The sequence below is a fragment of the Trematosphaeria pertusa genome, assembly GCF_010094035.1.
Source record: "Trematosphaeria pertusa strain CBS 122368 unplaced genomic scaffold BU26scaffold_9, whole genome shotgun sequence".
NCBI classification, from domain to species: Eukaryota; Fungi; Ascomycota; class Dothideomycetes; order Pleosporales; family Trematosphaeriaceae; genus Trematosphaeria; species Trematosphaeria pertusa.
Window position 1 is genome coordinate 97,545 of NW_022987220.1, and position 17,837 is coordinate 115,381.

The following is a 17,837-nucleotide window of genomic DNA, read 5'->3' on the forward strand; positions in this document are numbered from 1 at the left end:
GCCTGTCCCGCGATAGCTCTCCGCGGCGGACTTCCATCATCAGTCGGACCCCAAGGCACCCAACAATTCGATCATCTGTCCTCCCACAGTCCTTTCCGACCTGCACCACCACAATCTCCGTCACGAAACTAGAAGTCAAGACCCACCTAGAGACTAGAGCGAGCAGACCTCCGAAGATGGCCGACGCCGGAGTCGACATCGCGCAACTTACCGAGGACCAGCAGCTCGCGCTGCAGCAGTTCACCGCCGTCACCAACCAGGAGGTCAAGGATGCCGTGCCGCTGCTGCAAAGGTGCCAATGGAATGTGCAGGTAGCTAACGCCGGGATGATCGAGCCGTTTGAAGCCCAAGCTTACGATTTGTAGATAGCGATAGCCCGTTTCTTCGACGGTGAACCCGCAGAAGACCCCGTAGCTGCCGCCGTAAACGCTACTCCACCGCAAGATGCCCGCCGACAGGAAACTCTCCTAAATGGCTTCACATCGTCGCCGCGCTCGTCAACGTCGAGTAGACGACGGTTGGACCCGGCGCCTCGAATCGTCCCGCAACCGGAGAGTCAGGTCACGACCCCCGCCCCGCTCCTCCTTGCTATCCTCTTTGCGCCCTTCAGCCTGGTATATTCGCTACTCTCAAAATATTTCCGATTTATGGGATGGCTTTTCCCACCACTCCGGCGGTACTGGGGAACTCTCACAGCGAGCAACGTCACCAACCCGGCGTCGCGCAGTAATACGGGCGGGCGCCGGCCGCTGAATCCGAGGGATACGGCCGCGCGCTTCATCCGCGAATTCGAGGAAGAATATGGGTCCCACAACCTGCCCTTCTTCGAGAGCGGCTACGCCCAAGCTTTCGACCTCGCAAAGAAGAACCTTCAATTCCTGCTCGTGATCCTCATATCGCCCGAGCACGATGAAACCGCTTCTTTTATCCGGGACACCCTCCTCTCGCAGGAAGTAGTCGACTTCATTCGCAACCCGGACAACAACATCATCCTCTGGGCAGGCAACGTCCAGGACTCTGAAGCATACCAAGTCTCCTCCGCGCTAAACTGCACAAAGTTCCCCTTCGCAGGGCTAATAGTGCACACCCCGCAGGTCTCCTCAACAGCAATGGGGGTCGCAACCCGCGTCACCGGCCCCACCCCGCCAGGCCAATTCGTCTCCAAGCTCCGCCAAGCAATGCAGGCCCACACAGAGCCCTTGAATCGCGTCCGCGCCCAGCGCGCAGAACAGCAAGCTACCCGTAACATCCGCCAGGAGCAAGACAGCGCGTACGAGCGCTCACTAGCCGTGGACCGCGAGCGCGCACGCAAGAAGCGCGAAGAGGCAGAGCGCAAAGCGCGCGAGGAGAAAGAAGCGCTCGAGCGCCAACAAGCCGCAGAACGATATGAGCAAAATCTTGCGCAGTGGTGTAAGTGGCGGGCCTCTTTAATACCCGGCGAGCCGGGTTCGCAGGAGAAGGATGTTGTGCGGATTAGTCTGCGGATGCCGAATGCGGAGCGTGTGATACGGAAGTTCTCTGCTGACTCTGGCATTGAGGAGTTGTATGCCTTTGTAGAATGCTACGACGTCCTGCAGTCTGGAGAGAGCTTTGAGGGTGTAGAACAGCCGCAGGGATTTGAGCACGAGTACAAGTTCCAGCTCGTCTCGCCGATGCCGCGCGAGGTGTACGATGTCAAGGGCGGAGGTACAATCAAGGAGCGGATAGGCAGGAGTGGAAATCTGATTGTGGAGCGCACCGATATCGAGTCCGACGACGAGGAAGACGAGTAAAGGACACGGTGGTTTGCATTGGGCGGCGTTTGAACTCCGCATTAGCGCTAGATTGGGCATTTGGTGGACTTTCTCTCGACCCGGAATCATGATGTGGATGCTTGTATGATTGATCACTCTACATCGAGGCGCTGATAGATTGATTACGGGTCAAGACATCATGGAAAGGGTTTGGAACATCAAATGCATAATGGACTTTGCTCATCCCATGATGTGATCTCAGAATCCTGGTGTGCGTTGGCTGAAGTCGGAGCGGTCACACAGCCATTCACATACGCACCTAAGACAGACGTAGACGCAGAACTCCCTGTTAAGCACTATAAACGTAGACCCGAGCATGTAGCAAATGTGTGTCTGACCAAGGCGTTGACCTGTTCCGTCCCCAGTTTGACTAGACTGCGGGAGCGGACGTATCGCCGATGAAGGCGAGTGTCCAATCTGGATGAAAATCAAGCCTTAGCAAATATGATTCCCAATTTTTCGTCTCATCTTCAGCCACCCTTTTGAGTCCACGGGTCCATCATCAATTAGCAATCCACGTGTTAGGGCAAAAAGCGAAAGTTGTGATAAAGCACACGAGAGTCTGACGAAATCAATCCCGACCAGTTTCCTCGCTTCACAGAGAAGCTCTCTTGTTAAACGTATCCACTTCCTCGGTCAAGCCAGCTACCCAGCGGGCGCGTGTATGGCTAGTGCTGAGGCGAGGGCTGTAACAAACGCTAACCTGGCATGGCTTTCAACGTCGATGATCCCAAAGGTGGACATCACCTGAGTGTGCTGGGTTACGGGAAGATCGAGCGTCTATAAGGTGCAAGCTTAGAAGCGCGGATGTCAGGCGGCACATGGTAAAAAGGTGACGATGCTCAGCCAGTCAAGGCTAAACAATCGCCAATCAACCAGCTTGGCCATTTGGCGGTGTGTGACGGTAAGAGCTGTGCCCCCTCTCAGCATACGAGCTGTTCCAGAGCAACGGGCTCGCGAGGTTGAAGTCGGCATTGGTACCGGGCAGTTGGTAGTTGCTGATGTTGGCGCTGTTCCCATAGACAGAACCGTTGCCGTAAACAGAGCTCCAGTGAGCAGCAGGGTTTCCCCAAGCGGCGCCACTGCCTAGACCTCCAGAGGCGGGACGTGGAGCTCGGACATCAGCGGGGATAGTGACATCTGAGCTGCGGAGCGAATTCGCAGAGTCGCCTCGAGCATGCCCGGACAAACCAGATACCTGCATGCCGTTTATGGGCGAGCTACGCAGGTCGACACTACTAGGCAGCAAGGGTGATGCAGGGCCAGGGGTGCCGCTGTAGTTCCGATTCCAGATGGAGTTGGAGTTCCACTGCCCGTCGGGAAGAGAAGGAAGGTTTGCAGGTTGACGAATCGAAGACGAAGAAGCGCCCCTGTTCATCGGTGTGGAAAACAGGGGTGCGGCTGGGGCTGGAGATCCGGTCGTGCTCTTGTAGTTCTGTACCGTATTGACGATGTCACTAATAGAGAAAGTGGTAGGCCCGTATGTGCTATCGCTGACCATGGTGGTGTCGTCGAAAGTCTGTTCAGGTGGCGTAGGCGGAATGTTCTCGTCCTCTTCGGGCAACGGATCTAGGCCCTCGTCTGGGCCAACCAAATCATCTACCATTCGATTCATTGCCGGGTCTTTCGCTAGCGTAGTAGATGCTGATTCCGAGGCTGCAGCAACGCTGTACGACTTCTGATCGTCCGGGATTGGCGCCTCCTGGGGGAACAACGGGAAGTCCATTGTCTCGGCAGGGATAGCGGGAGAACCATCAACGCGGTTGTTCGGACTGGCAAGAAGCTCGGAAGGAAGGCCTGCCTCGCGATAGATGAAGCGAGAGCCATCCAAGTCTAGCGGCGCTTCGGAGTTCTGAGTCAAAACGAGGCCATCAACTAGCAGATCCCGAATGCGCATGAGCATCTCGATATTGGGGTGGTTACGCTCGAGGTCGGTCCACTTCTGCTTCATGTCGCCACCATTGTACCACAACTTCAGCGTCTCCGGCGAAACCAAAGGCTGGAATCCGATGGTGTCGGTGTCTTCTTCCAACATGTAGCTGTCCGAAGGGAGCCGATCCGCGGGGAAGCTCGAAGCAAGGAGCGATAACGTTTCAGCATAGGATTTCCACAACTCTTGGACCTCAACCTTGGACAATGTATCGGCGAGACTTGCTTCAAGAACGTTCCAGAAGCGGGCAAACCACGTGCTGTACAGACGTAGTCCAGGGAGTACGCGGCGCGCAACAGCGGTGATTTTGTCGGAAAGCTGTGGTGGGCGATCGCCATTATGATGCGTGACATCATCGCCTTCGGACAGGCGTTCGAGCTCCGGCTGCATGACTTGGAGCAAGGTGAAAAATGTCTTGACGTTAAGACGAAGAAAGTAGAAATAGGTGCGCAAGATATTGGGCGGCGGGTTTGAGCCTGGTGCCGTCAGCATAGACTTTTCTGCAGGCAATTCGTAAGCATACCTTGCATCTGAACGGTCGCAAAGTATTCGGCCGCTAAGTTTATTAGGATGATCCTGTGCAAAATGGCATCCAATGGGCGCTCTTTGAGCTCAATGGCGAGATGGCTGAGCACTTCGCCCTCCAACTCGTCGTGCTCTTTGAAGTCTTCGCCCTTGTAGCACTTGCTGTGCAGGCGAACGAACCAGGCAATGAGGGCTCGTCCAGCGGTGTTTCCGTCCGGAGACTTGTGGTTATTGATGAGTTCGCCTCTCTCCCAAGCGTTCACGATCCTCTTGAACTCCAATTCGAGGTTCGCCTTAGCCTGGGGATACGGCTGCTTGCTCGCAAGGGAGCGGTAGATGTGGTAAACAGCGCGGAAATGATTACCATCCTCGCGCGCGATGACGGCAAACTGGTTGTGCGAATGTCCCGACTCTGGGTAAATCTCGGCGGCAAGACCATAATATCCCTTTGCCGGACCCCAATTGCGGTCTTTCTCGTCGCCGAGCTCGGTCTCCCGGTAGCGGGAGAGGTCGCCCAGCTGGATCAGCGTATGGTGACAGGACTGCAAGACCTGTCTCTTGAAGGAGGCGGGGATGCGGCGGCGCAAGGAGGTGCGGGAAGCTGGCGTGCAATGAGCGGGCATCTCTTGGAGCATACTGTTCGACATACCGTCATCCTTCCACTTGCGGGCGATCTTGCGCAGCTCGGGAATGCCCTCGAATTGGGCGTCGAGGTTCAGGACGTACTGGCGGTAGAAGCGCTGGCTGGCCTTGATGAACTGCAGATAGTTCTTCTGGAGCTTGCGGAGCTCGACGACGCGCTCCTTGTTGCGCTTGAGCTGCGCTCACACATTAGCAATCCGCCATGTTTCTGTGACGTATGCGACCTACGGAGCGGTTCTCTTTCCTGAAGACGCCATTGACCTTTACGTGCGCATTCCATAGCTGCTGTTCGACGGCGTGGGCCGAGGCGTGCTCGAAGTCGGCGAAGATGACGTTCTCGCAGGCGGCGCGGTACCTGGCCATGGTAAGCAGACATCGCTGGACGGCCATCTGATCTCTCACTCTTGGAGCAGCGCAGCTAGCTCGGCGCCGGAGGCATTGCTGTCGGCAAGCCTGGTGAGCTCTTCCTCGAGGGAGCGCGCCCGCCTGCGTAGGTCAATCATTAGCGACCCGCGCGGGCTAGCGGAGGATTGTGCGTGCCTGTGGAGCTGTTCGATGTTCGCGGCCATGCCTTCAGCGCAGAGGGCCGGCGGCGTTCATATGTGACCCCACGGTCGGCCGGGAGGTCAGACGAAGGCACGGAGCGATGGACGGCGGCTGCTGTGGCTGGCGTGCTCCATGGATGGTCGATGTCTGGTTATGCCCTGGTTAGAGGACAATCAGCAAGCGGGTGGGATAGCGGGGGCAGCAAACAGCGCGCAAGACAGGCCTGCGGCGGTCGAGAGCGAGGGTTGGGGAGTGGTGCGTGGTGCGTGGGCGAGGTCGGGGAGGGCAGGTTGAGCGCTGGGGTGAGTTGAGGGAGTAATTCGGGCGAGGCTCGCTTTGGGCAAGCGCACTGGCCAGCGAACCAGCGGCGGCGGAGGTGATTCATCGACGAGAGGACGAACGACTGCCCACCCGAAATCACCCACCCACCAGCCGGGACCACGCTGACATAACACATTCACCCGCGAAGCAGCACGCAGCGCGCGACAGCCGGAGACAGAGCTGGCCGGTCAAAGGTATCTTCTATCTTCCCTCCTTCCCAAGTCGTCGCCGTCAACTATCACTGTCACTGTCACGATGGGGGTCAAGCGCTCACGCTCTCTGTCGCCCTCAGAAGACCCCAATTCGCCCACGTCGCGAGAGCACTCCGTCGATGTGAAGATCGTGCACCTTGATGTCGAATCAGCAGTATCAGACCGGCCGGCGATAATGAAATGCTCGCTGCCGCCCCACGAGCCGCTTACTTTCGCCTCGTTTGAGCAGTACGAGGTGCACTACCAGAAGGCGCACGTGAACCGCTGTACAGAATGCAACAAGAATTTCCCGGACGAGCACTTCCTGCACCTGCACATTGCGGAGAACCACGATCCTATCAATGCAGCCAAAAGAGAAAGAGGAGAAAAAACCGTAAGTGGTTTGTCTTAACCGTCGGTAGCATCAAAGTTGCATCTACTGTCCAAGGTCTTCGCAATCATCCTATGCCCCCACCATGCTTCACTTTTTCCGCTTTCCTGAAATTTCAGTCATGCTTTGTCTTCAGTACCTGTTTTAGCTATGTGCTAACTTCTCTCCAGTTCGCATGCCTCCTCCCCACCTGCGACCGCGTCTGCTCAACCGCACACAAACGCCGCCTCCACCTCATCGACAAACACCAATTCCCCCGCAACTACGACTTCTTCATTGTAAACGATGGCATAGACCGTCGCTCCTCGATGCTAAGACCGCCGCCCCGCCGAAGATCAAGCACTATCAACTCTACCGCCTCCCAATCCGGCAGGAGGAGGGGTGAATCAAATGCCGGCGTAGCGAATGCTGAAACCATGGACGTCGTCAGGGATGAGGATCAAGATGTCAAAAATGAAGAAGAGAAGGATGATGGGGACGAGGAGGTCAGGAGAGCGCCGGTTAAGCTGCGTGGAAGAGGAGGTTTTCAGCATCCAAGAGGGCAAGATCGGGGTCGAGGCTCCGGACGCGGACGCGGACGCGGGCGGGGAACCGCTTCTACCCTCACACAAGCATCAGGATCAGCATCCAAAACCGGACCAGCCGCCACCGCAGATCCCATGGAAGGCCTCACATCCAGCATGTCCGCGCTGCAGTTCGTACCGCACAGTATATACGCGAGAGGTAGAGGGAGGGGAAGGGGGGCATAGTCAAAACGCATCGAAAAGGGGCATTGGATACCCGCATTGCATATGGGAAAGGGGGCACGAAAAGCTCAAGATCACGCCGAGACGACAAACAATTCCCGCAGAGAATACGACGTCATGCGTTATGAGCGTCCAGAATGAAGAGATTTATTTCCATTCATTACCCGCTAAGGGCCTTCAAGCTCACTTTCGCTGTGACCAATATATCTGTTGAACGGTCATTTTCCCCTCCTCTATGACGCCAAAAACACCTCCGGATGCCTCCAGCTACAACCCGAGCCATAGACATAGGCATCAGGGGTAGATGCAAGTGGGCCACGTTAGGCCTACATGCTCTCGTAGATTGTTGAAATGCACGAGCTCTCACGCTCTCCCGGCCGGTATTCAGCCGTAGGTCTGCTTGGGGAAGGGGTACGAAGGGCCCAGCTGCTGGATGCTCAACCTGGCGAGCCACTGACCCATATCGATGGCAGTCTCGAGGGGCTTGCCCCGCACAATACCAGCAAGGAAGCCACCCGCGAAGGCGTCACTGCATTTTCATTAGCGCATGATTGGCATTAGGTTCACGGAACACTTGCCCAGCGCCGTTCGTGTCATTAATCAACTCCTGTCCAATAGCATGCACGGGGGTTTCCTTGATCTCGAAATCCCCGCTATCCTTTGCAACAACCGAAACAGTGGGATCAGTACCCTGGGTAAAGACCACCGTACGCGGCTTCTTCGAATTCTTCTTCGGTAGCTGCACAATGGACTTGGCGACCTCCTTGACGTCTTTAGAGAAAAGCCGGTGCGACTCGGCGTATGCGCCAGCTTCGGTCTCGTTGCCGATCAGGATGTCGACGTAGGGCAGGACTTGGTCAAGCTGGTCTTTGAAGAATTGCGGGATGAAGGGTGCGGAAAGGTTGAGGATGAAGAGCTGTGTTCCATTAGCCGACCATTTTCCACCTCCTCTGCTCCACTCATGTGTGGCATACCTTATCCTTCGCCGCCGCCTCCTCCGCGAGCGCCAATATAGCTGGGACGCAAACCGTCAAGTGATATCCGCCCACATAGAGGAACTTCGCGTTCTCCACGAGCTTCCAGACCTCGGGCTGTTTCAAATGATCCAACTGATACTTGTTCGCCGCCGCAAGATCCGTGCAGAGCGAACGGTTATGCCCGGTGATAACGACGCCGCAGCGGCCGGTAGGAGTCTCTTCGTCATAGCGGTATGCGGTCTTTACGCCCGCTTGCGCACAAATTTCTTCCAGATGCTCGCCGTATTTGTCGCGGCCAATGCAGCCGATGTAGACGGTTGAGTCTGCGGGGAGGATGTACTGTGTAGTTGGTGTTAGCTGACTCCTAGGGAGAGTAGGGATCGAAAGCGTACCTGGGCTCCCCGGGCGCTGTTCTGCGCCGCTCCACCGGCAATGAGCACCGCCTTGTAGTTCTTGATCAGGTCGTCATAGAGCCCCAGATGCTTCTCCTCGGCCAGAATCGCATCGTTGGCCTTGAGTCCGTACTTTTCCAGAAGCTTCTCGTCTCTGACCAAAATGAAGTCAGCGTCACTCGTTGTTCCACCAACTTTCTTTGCAGTGCCTCTCCATCGCGGTGCTCACATCTGCCCCTCCCCGCCTGTACTCCACGATCATTTCTCTTCGGAATTAACTCACCCAACTCCCTGAATATCCAGCAGCGGGTTCTCCAAGCAAAGCAGCTCGAAATTGCCTTTTGATGCCATTGCAAAAGTTCTTCGTTGATGTAGAAGTAAACTCGGAGTTGATGTGGGGCTAAAGAACCTCAGACGAGGGGCAGTTCTCCGGCAGGGCAAGCGTAACCGAGGGGCGGCCGATGACCTCAACAGTGAGCGCGGCACTTGTGTGCATAGGGATGCCATGTTGAATGGGTTTGTAATTGGGTCGAGCGGGTCGGGTTAAGGACGCGAGCAGGATCCAGGAGACTGGAATGCGCTGTTGTATGTGACGTTGAAGCGTTTCAAGCCGCACTCACCCGACGCTCATGCCATCTCTGATCATGTCCTGACGGAGCAAAGGACCATGATCATGGTGTGGAATTCCCCGGAGAGCCAACGTAACAGCCACCCCTGGGAGGCCTTCCCAGGTGCCTACAATGCCATGTGTAGCCAGCCGTACGAGCAATCTTATCTGCACGGCGAGCCCTTAAATCCGGAGAATTCTCTACCACAAAGAGCCTGACCTACACATATCACCACCATCAAACACGAACGAAAGCTTTCTCAGCATGAAAAGAATTCTGCATCCTTGTTCAGATATAAGGGCGCTGGGACGACAATGAAGATTGAAACATATTCATAAAGGCTCACGATATGCGTGTCTGTCTGATCTCGCACTACGTTGCTCATCCACGCAAATCAAAAAACAACATACAGTAAGCAATCCCGAGATGGGCTCTCGTGTGCAGTCCAATGATGCGCTGATGTCATCAGCACGTTACCTTAGCCTTGACTTCCTCCGAGCGGACTTGAGCCTGGAAGACCCTATTTCCCAGAACCCCGTCCTGCTCTAATCAAATCCTGGAAGCTCGATTCCAACCCTCTCTTCAATTCTCGATAACTAACAATGAGCACATTCTGCTCGTCTCTGCTGATAAGCGCAATCTTCTCCTCGCTCCCAGCATCTAACTTATTCAAGCAATCCAGAACATGGGCTAGATTCATGACCGGGTGCCCGTTTGCATCCACTTGGTGGAAGACGTAATCGCGGAATAGCTTGAGGTAATATCGCTCTCCGGTTTCTGCCCACATCGCCGAAGGCGCAGAAGTACCGCTGCCGGGTACATGCTGGGAGGCGTCTAGCTCCGGGCGCTCGTTGACGAAGTTCAATTTAACGAGGAGGCGGACAAGTCGAGATGATTCGAGTTCACGCGCAAGGGTGTTGACGAGCGTATCCTGCGCGTGAAGCTCACTGTCGAAAACGGTGGCGAATTGATCTGCAATGCCACCCAAGAAGGTATCAATATCCTTCTGCATGACTCCATGCGTTGTTGGCGATGTTGGCGTGCCAGACGTGGGTTGCGGATTAAGGAGCCACTGGACGCACTCCTTTAACCGACCGGTGTAACTGCGTGTTATATAATCCATGGACTTTTGCAGATTCAGGTGTGCGGATGGGTTGTTATTCGCAATGCAAAGAATGAGCCGGCCTAACTGGACGAGATCGTCGGCTTGGAGCTCAGAAATCGGCTTTGTGTTGTCGAACTGGACCACGTCCAAGATCCCACAAGCGTTCAAGCGTATCCGATTTTTGGAGGTAAGCAGAATTTTGGACGGGGTGACGAGTCGTGCTGCCAGGCCGGAGCCGTGTATAGCTTTCAGTGCAGATGCAATTTGCACGATGTATCCCCAGAGAGTCTGTTCAGGCACATGAGATGCTGCTGCTTGCCTTCCATGAAAGCGCGACATTGGCGCTGGTTTGAAGTGCTCTTCTGCGAGAGTCTTTGAGTTCGGATGATAATCGGTAACGATGATGAGCGAGCTGTCTCCGAAAGCCCTCGTGGTGAAAGCCTCATGAATTGTGACCACGTTGCCATTCAGGACCCGTTTCCAAGATTGAGCCGATCGGATGGCGGTCTCACTGGTTAGCCGGAAATTCTCCAGCCGACGGAGCGCATAAGTGTTCCCATCCTTGCTGGAGACGGCTTTGTACACCCAGCTGGAGTATCCAAAGAGGGACTGATTCTTCTGCGCAGAGGTATCCAGGCAAAAGAGGGAGTGGAACTGCTCTATGGGTGGTAAAGATGAATTCGGAACGACCTGCCGAGCTACTTCCGCCTTCTTTTGCAGGTCCTCTCGGACGGAGTCTGGAATGAAGAAATCGTGTGCCGTGCGCTGATAGGCGAGTAAACCTGTAGGTTGGGGTCCAACCGGCCAGTACAAGTGGTATGCAGGCGACTGCTGGAAGCCGGCGGCATTTTGATAATAAGATGCACCGGATAGCGCTGGGTCCTGCGCATATGGGTTGAGGGACGATGTTTGGTGGCTGGAGCCAGTGATAGACGGAATTGTGGAAGACGAATTGAAGGGATCATAGCCTAATGCTGCTGCTTGGGCGCTGGGGTCGACCTAATACAATTAGCAAGCGTAAACAGGAAGACCTCTGCGCTGCGGACGGCAAGCACTTGTGTATATCGTCGTATGGACAGGGGCGAACTGAGGCAGGTGGCAAGACTACGTACCATCTGACCTTCATAGCCTTGCGGGACGAATTCCTGAAACTCTTGGGGATGCCACTCCACGGCAGGCTCTTTACTATGCAGGCTAGGCGTGCTTGTAGCTGAAGGAGTCAACTGTGAGAGGCAAAAACGCCCAGAGGCGGCTTAGACTTACCAGAGCGCTGTGATTTTGGGGTGAAGATAGCGGCATTTGCAGCCTTGGGTGAGATAGCTACGCTGCGAGCCGAGGGAGTCAAGGACCCATTAGTGCTAGCTTGCAACGGCGTGAACGACGGTGAGTCAACATTGAACCTCTTTTTCATGTTCTCATTCTGGTTCAGCTTGGAAGGGTCGTGGATATATGGACAGGCTGGACCAGGTTACGACTCGGATCCAAAGCGGAAGTTCGAGCACTCACTATTCTCATACCGGCAATGGCCGTAGATGGTGACATTGCGACAAAAGGTGTTCTTGGCTTCTGAGAGCACCGCGTTAGAAAAGACTCCACTTCCGCGCAGGCCAAACCTTCGTACCGCGACCTTTTGGTCGAGGAGACGCTACTCCTCGCCGCGAATCTCCCGAAGGGCCCCCAAAGGCTGCTGCCATCAAGCGTCCCTGCTGAGCGGCGGCGTTGCTAGAGGCAATGTGGGTGTGCGACCGCTGCTTGCGCGCAGGCCAGGTGTTCTGGGGGGAAGCAGGCGAGCTGTAGCTGGCAGGGTGGGATGCAGGCGCCTTGCGATCCGAGCCTGTATCATCCGAAGAGCCAGCTCCGCCCCTACTCCATCTAGAACTGTGCTTCTGCGATCGGGCGCGTCTGGAGTTCTTCGCCTGCTTCTGGGACGTGCCACCACGGCGCACCTCGGCAGCCGGGTTCAGCGTTGGGAGCGAGTCCCGGGACGACGACGACGACGTCAGCTCGGAGCACGAATCGTTGGTAGACACGTCTGGGCTGGCAACAGCGCTCGCATGTGGATATACTCGAGAGCGCGGGAAGAACGAGGGGTGAGACGGCGTCGAGGCGTAGTGCGGGCCTGCTTTGTTCTCGAACGGCGACGGGGCGCCGAAAGCTGATGCTATTCCACTCTGACGGCGCGATCCTGGCAGCATGTTAGACAGGGAGCTCGAGAGCGGCGCCAGGTTCCGCGGCGCGGCGGGCTCCTGGACGTCTCCAGGGCCGCCGTGGGACATGATGGCGGGCGGCATGTTCGCGATAGCGGGCGCGCGAGGTGGAGCGAGTTGAGTACCTTACGGACAGCAGGCTGGGCACCGCCCCGCGACAGATCCTACTTCCAATGACAACAGCTGCCGCGTCTCCATCGGCAGGCGCAATCCAGAATTCAGAGGGCGAGCAAAGCAAGAAGGCGCGCGGGACTGGTGACGACGGCGGGCTGGGCCCTATCAAACAGCGAGCGCTTCGTCGCGCATCCCTGGAGTTTGGCATGTTTGCAGTGATTAGTCATGGCGGCACTAGACTTCACCTCGCACTGCAGGGGCGCGTTGCACGCTTCAACATTCACATTCTCGACCCGCCAGCCCGCCCGGAACAATCAAAGCGCTAGATGGCATTATGCTGTCGTGTAGAACAAACCGCCGCTCCCTGCGTTCACCGCTGCTAGCCACAGCCCGGGCCCACCACCTCTAGTCATGTGCAGACCCCCTCTCCCCCATCTGCCGCCCTCCCTCCCTGGCACATGATCTATGATCCCATCTCGACTGGTCCCTGGAATCCGGATCCGACTCAGCGTTAGGGCCTGGACCACGCGCATTTGGTCCAGGTGTGCCTGTCCTCTCCTCGGGGCGCAGAGGGCGGGATGGTCGATACAGTGGTCCACTGTGGAGGGCGGAGGTGCTGCTAGGAAAGTAAGAATGCGAAGAAGAGGTAGTTGTTGGGGAAATGCGGCCCCAATGAGCAGCAGCAGCCGTACGCCCAACAAGAGGAGAACCATCCGTTCCAGGCGGATCCCTCCGGGCCGGGTTATTGTAGAGCCCTGCGGCTGCGATGGCACCAGCACTGTCATAAGGGGAATTGTTCCGCTGCGCTCGCCGAAAGCGCACATACTCCGGGTCCAGCAGCCTGTCCGCATTATGACCGCGCGGCATGCCATCGAAATGACTGACGCCCAGACTCATTGCTTCGTGCATCGGCGAGCGGTATGGCGACCGCCGCATGTCCCACCCTCCAGGGGTCGCAGGATTTTCGACTCGAGCCTGCAGTGGGGTATCCGGCACTCTACTAGCATGCGAGGACTGGTTAGGCCCAACAACAGAAGGCGATGGCCCGTTGTTCTGGAGAGGCGTTCTTGCATCGTGTCGAACCAACGAGGGGAAATCGTCAACGCCATCCCCAGGGGTTTCGTTTCGGGGCGGGTCGAGCGACGGAGCGGGCCGTGCAGCGCTCAGCGATCTGCTCACGATGGGTCTACGCGGCCAATCAGGCCCCCTTGAGATATTAGAAAGAGCAACAGAGCCATGGAGCAACGATTCCAGCCAATTGTTGGCAGGTGCAGACCCACTATTCTCCCCGGCTGGTCTTCCATCAACTTCGCTAGACAGCCACGAAGAGTTTGCGCCATTCCTGCCATTGCCAGTCTGCTGTTGCTGAGGAGGGACGCTTCGAAGAGGCGCTTGAATCGGTCGAAGGGTCTGCCCTATGTGTAGTCCTGGCATAGTTGATTGTATGAATCCCGAGCGATGCTCAGCCGACTGATTGAAAGTGTCCCCGCCATTTCCATCATATTCCACTTGGTTCGCCCTCGAAACGCCAGAAAGAGACGGCTGTATAGGCGGGGAAGTCCCTGGGGAGCTGGCCGTTCCTGAACGAGCGGATAACAAAGCAATCGAGCTGTGCGCAGCCGACCACCTTGTGAATTCAGCAATGTTTCGGTTGTAGTTGGCTTGAAGCTGTTGCCCGGAAGCACCAACGAGCGGCCCTTGAGGAGCTAGCTGGGGGTTATGACGACGTGCGGATGGGGATCGATCTTGCACATAGCTGCCCCCTTCGCTCACATATTGCCGAAACACGCCATGTCCAACGAAGTGCGCAAGCCTTCGATCCCGCATTCCTCGTTCCACCTCCCGGGTGACGCTCTCCTGCGCCGACATAAACATGCAGGCCACCTGCTCTGCAGACCTCCGGTGTCGCTGTTCGTCTTCCGCATGGAAGAGAGAAAACAAGCGAGCTTCTCCAGCTAGTTCGGAAAAAGCAGCGTTGAGAAACAGTGACCCCCCGGTAGAGCTCGGTCCAGACCCCGCAGGCGTAAGCGCGACGAGAAGGAAGCCATAGTCGACGTACGCCTGCAATAAATCTCCTAGGTCCTCGGAGCGTGCCGGATCTTGTCTCTCCTGGTCTGCAATAGGACCTAATGTCCTACGGAAAGCCTCCAGCCGCTCCAAGTCCCGCAAGAAGGGTGTGCGCATTTGCCAACGAGCGTTGACGAGAGTCTCCAATTCTTGGTCCGAGACATTGCGGGAAAGAGCCTGTATTTCCGTTCGGAGCTGCAAGCGTCGGCGATGCTCTATCGTCACGTATGCGCCAGTGCTCGGGTCTGGAGCGAGACACGCCGGGAGAGGGTCAGTGCCGGCTATCGTCCTCACTGCCCGCTCAACATATTCGTCATCGCGGAGCGGACGGGGTGCACGAGGGAGCGGTGGAACATCCTCAAAGAAAGTCCGGAGTGGGAGTCCAATCTCTGTCCTCGGCTCTTCGCGAATCTGCGGCCGAAAGCCCGCAAGTTGATGAAAACGACCGCCGAGTATATCGCCTGGCACTTGCGCCATCCGTCCGCGTTGCGTAAGCTCTAGGTGGCGCGTCGGAAAGAGCTCGACGCGACAATTCGGACAGCTGCTGTGCTTCGTGTTTATGGAGTTGAGCCAAGAGAGAAGACAGCTCCGATGAAAGGCATGGCTGCAGCTTCGAATTTGGACGACTCTCTCCTCTCCAATGATTGCTAGGTCGAGCTCGTCAAGACATATCGAGCAATCGACGTCTTCTGGACGCGGATCTGCAGGCGCGAGGTCGCGGAGGCCCGTCTGAATGACTGCGCGCAACATTTCGTCAGCATATTTCTCATCTTCAAAACGGAGGACATAGCTGCGACGTACAGACATCCTGGTTTCTCGCCATGAATACGGCGTGTGGTGGGACTAGGTCGTCTCTAGTCCTGGTGAGAAGCTGCGGGCTGTGGGCAGAAAGAGTCGGAGTGTGCTGGCAGCGACGGTTCTGTCCAATTTATTCGGATCGCTGGCACGGCTAGGGTGAATAGTCCCGGCGGACAAGGGTTTTCTTCGCTACGAGCGTAGACGGTCTTTTTGAACAGGTCTAGTCATTCACCGGCACAGAAACGTCGAACGATTCCTTAGGGACCGCTGTGGCTGTGGAGCCGTCAAGAGAAGGTCAATCCTACGGTCCGCCGTCAGCCATTACATTATCACCACGGCCGTCAAGCACCTGTCGCCGCATCCGCATCTAAGTTAAGACTGCTTCAACAACACTTTAGTGTCGCTGATACGGCCTGCTGATGACCGCGAGTACATCCGTTTGGTGAAAATCTCGCGGTGTGCCGTGGCTGACGCACCCGCTTTCACTGGATTTCTCGCGCCCGCGCCTATATAGATCGCCCCTTCCTTGCCGCTACCTGAAAAAACTCACCTGGGCACTGCTGACACAACAACTAGCCAACATGGCGCACGGCGAGCAAAACGATCAGCCTTGCCATCCGCCTGACGAACAGCCGCACCAACAACCTCAAGCCGTCATCGGCTACCCGTTCCACCAGTATGTTCCCGGCATCATCGAGCCCTGCGCCGTCGATGTGGAGGAGCGCCCCCAAGCATTCCACCTTCTTACTTGCGGACATATCGTTGCAGTCGACGCCGAGGACAAGCGGTGTGGCCTCAACTGCCTGCACGTCGAGACGTGGAGAACGGAAATGCAGAAATCGCAAAAGGAAGAAGAAATTGATTTGGGGACGGGTCTCACGCTCCAGCAAGCGATCAGCAGCACTCGTCCGCCTAACGTCTTTGTCCCTCATGTCAGTCATAGGCAGGCCAACGACCTCATATACTGCGAGATGTGCCATGGCATTCCCGTTTGGAGCTTCAACATGCTCCGGCCCGCAGCCCGGTACCGCCGCGCCGTCGCACTCACCCGAAATGTCATCCAGTACTACACTTCTTACAGCCCTGCTCAGGTCGAGAGCCTCTTGAGCCCGCTATTCTACAATCCCAATCACATCCCGTTCGACTGGAAGAACACCCACATTCTCCGCTGTGGTCACGAGGTCTGGAGCGAGCCGACGCGTCCCTGCTCGTCGAGTTGCAGCGACGCACCGTCTTGCCGGGGCAGGATCTTCCCGCGTAACGAGAAGCAGCCCGATGCTATCCTCTGCAAGGAGTGTACACTTCGGGCCGAGACGGTGTATGTACGGTACGCGACGGCGACCCATAGAGGTGCCGGTGGAAGCGGACCCGTCCAGAATGGATACATTCAGCACAGTGGCCCTCAGAACGGCAATATCAACAACTGCGGTCTCCCTCCCCAGAACGGGGTCGTATACAACGAAGCTGCCCGGAACATTATCCAGAAAGCATATGCGCCGAACGACGTCCTCCAGGGCAATGCAGCTCTTCAGAACTGTGCTTTCAATACCGGATCTGTTGAAACAGGAAATGCCCCGGAGGCGGCTGGCCGGAAGGCCGGTGCTAAGAACAGGGCTGTTGAAAGCGCACCTACAACGATGGATCCTCGACTTGGTTAGGAGAGTCAAGAGACGACTGGATGGAATGATTGCGATTATATGGAATTGCGAATCCTTTGGATTCCAGAGTTGAATGGCCGTGCATTCTGCAAGACTTTCGAACTTTGGCCCGTTATGGTATAATGAGTTGACACGGCACATACCATAAGTAATAATATTTCACAAGCTTCAACATGTGACGAAGAGACTTCGCTCGTCGGCTTTCCCCAATACAGTTCGATTTGGCTTGATGACGCGGCAGTCTTTCACCTTCACTCCCGTTTGAGAGACATTGCGCTAGTGTCGTCATAGGCTTAGCGCCCCAGTCCGTGCACCTTCCTCGTCTACACATATAAACGCTACTTCTCTTTTTCTCTCTCACCTCAACCCCAGCTTCTCACTTCTCCTCCACTTTCTTTCAACAAACAGTTACCCACTACCTCACCAACGGCGTCCTTCGACGCTCTACGCTCACCAGCATAACCACCCTCTCTGGTACGTCTACCTTCCTCTCTCCCTCCCCGTCAATGATTACACACAACATCCTTAGACCGAGCAACCCCGAACTCGAGCCCCCGGGAGTAAGCCGCAGCTCCAAGTCCAAGCTCTGAACGTGGTGGAGTTTACAGCTGTCGATGACCATGGCCTCGGCATCTTGCGCCGGGGCCTAGTCGGCAAGGCTGCGAGACCTCGTTCAACTTGGTGGAGTGCATGCTGAGCTGGGCGAAACTGGGGATTCGTTTGTGGGATGCGCTGACGTCGCAATCTTCTCTCTGAGACATACGTATTCTGTCTTCTTGCTGCGAGAGTTTCACTGGTGAAGGTGGCTGACTGCGATGATACAGGT

General features: G+C 56.3%; 7 protein-coding genes across 7 annotated transcripts; 3 read left to right on the forward strand and 4 right to left on the reverse strand.

The window, feature by feature from the left end:
* Window positions 1-41: 41 nt before the first annotated feature.
* Window positions 42-2,265, forward strand: BU26DRAFT_486420 (UBX domain-containing protein). Its single transcript, XM_033825918.1, has 2 exons — window positions 42-311; window positions 366-2,265. Exons 1-2 carry the CDS (start codon window positions 177-179, stop codon window positions 1,770-1,772), a joined length of 1,542 nt encoding a protein of 513 aa, XP_033682027.1. The 5' UTR covers window positions 42-176; the 3' UTR covers window positions 1,773-2,265.
* Window positions 2,266-2,664: 399 nt separating this feature from the next.
* Window positions 2,665-5,393, reverse strand: BU26DRAFT_430268 (uncharacterized protein; the record flags this gene model as incomplete). Its single annotated transcript, XM_033823869.1, has 5 exons — window positions 2,665-4,199; window positions 4,247-4,849; window positions 4,898-5,066; window positions 5,119-5,245; window positions 5,293-5,393. 5 exons carry the CDS (start codon window positions 5,391-5,393, stop codon window positions 2,665-2,667), a joined length of 2,535 nt encoding a protein of 844 aa, XP_033682028.1.
* Window positions 5,394-6,012: 619 nt separating this feature from the next.
* BU26DRAFT_459077 (uncharacterized protein) lies at window positions 6,013-7,082 on the forward strand (the record flags this gene model as incomplete). The annotated part of the gene is made up of 2 exons (XM_033824996.1): window positions 6,013-6,342; window positions 6,510-7,082. Coding segments are annotated over 2 exons (903 nt in total), but the record flags the coding sequence as incomplete, so codon positions are not given.
* Window positions 7,083-7,151: 69 nt separating this feature from the next.
* Window positions 7,152-9,090, reverse strand: BU26DRAFT_520306 (Ribokinase-like protein). Its single transcript, XM_033829261.1, has 5 exons — window positions 8,738-9,090; window positions 8,455-8,608; window positions 8,060-8,401; window positions 7,664-8,001; window positions 7,152-7,614 (listed from the first exon to the last, which is right to left on the reverse strand). The coding sequence occupies exons 1-5, from the start codon at window positions 8,803-8,805 to the stop codon at window positions 7,470-7,472; spliced, it is 1,047 nt and encodes a 348-aa protein (XP_033682030.1). The 5' UTR covers window positions 8,806-9,090; the 3' UTR covers window positions 7,152-7,469.
* Window positions 9,091-9,531: 441 nt separating this feature from the next.
* On the reverse strand, window positions 9,532-12,641 carry BU26DRAFT_520308 (uncharacterized protein). The gene is made up of 5 exons (XM_033829262.1): window positions 11,789-12,641; window positions 11,674-11,733; window positions 11,431-11,625; window positions 11,280-11,377; window positions 9,532-11,166 (listed from the first exon to the last, which is right to left on the reverse strand). Exons 1-5 carry the CDS (start codon window positions 12,456-12,458, stop codon window positions 9,583-9,585), a joined length of 2,607 nt encoding a protein of 868 aa, XP_033682031.1. The 5' UTR covers window positions 12,459-12,641; the 3' UTR covers window positions 9,532-9,582.
* A 110-nt stretch (window positions 12,642-12,751) lies between these two features.
* On the reverse strand, window positions 12,752-15,648 carry BU26DRAFT_339874 (uncharacterized protein). The gene has a single exon (XM_033822294.1). It carries the CDS (start codon window positions 15,360-15,362, stop codon window positions 12,894-12,896), a length of 2,469 nt encoding a protein of 822 aa, XP_033682032.1. The 5' UTR covers window positions 15,363-15,648; the 3' UTR covers window positions 12,752-12,893.
* Window positions 15,649-17,312, forward strand: BU26DRAFT_339903 (uncharacterized protein). Its single transcript, XM_033822295.1, has one exon. The coding sequence runs from the start codon at window positions 15,935-15,937 to the stop codon at window positions 17,009-17,011; it is 1,077 nt and encodes a 358-aa protein (XP_033682033.1). The 5' UTR covers window positions 15,649-15,934; the 3' UTR covers window positions 17,012-17,312.
* Window positions 17,313-17,837: the final 525 nt, after the last annotated feature.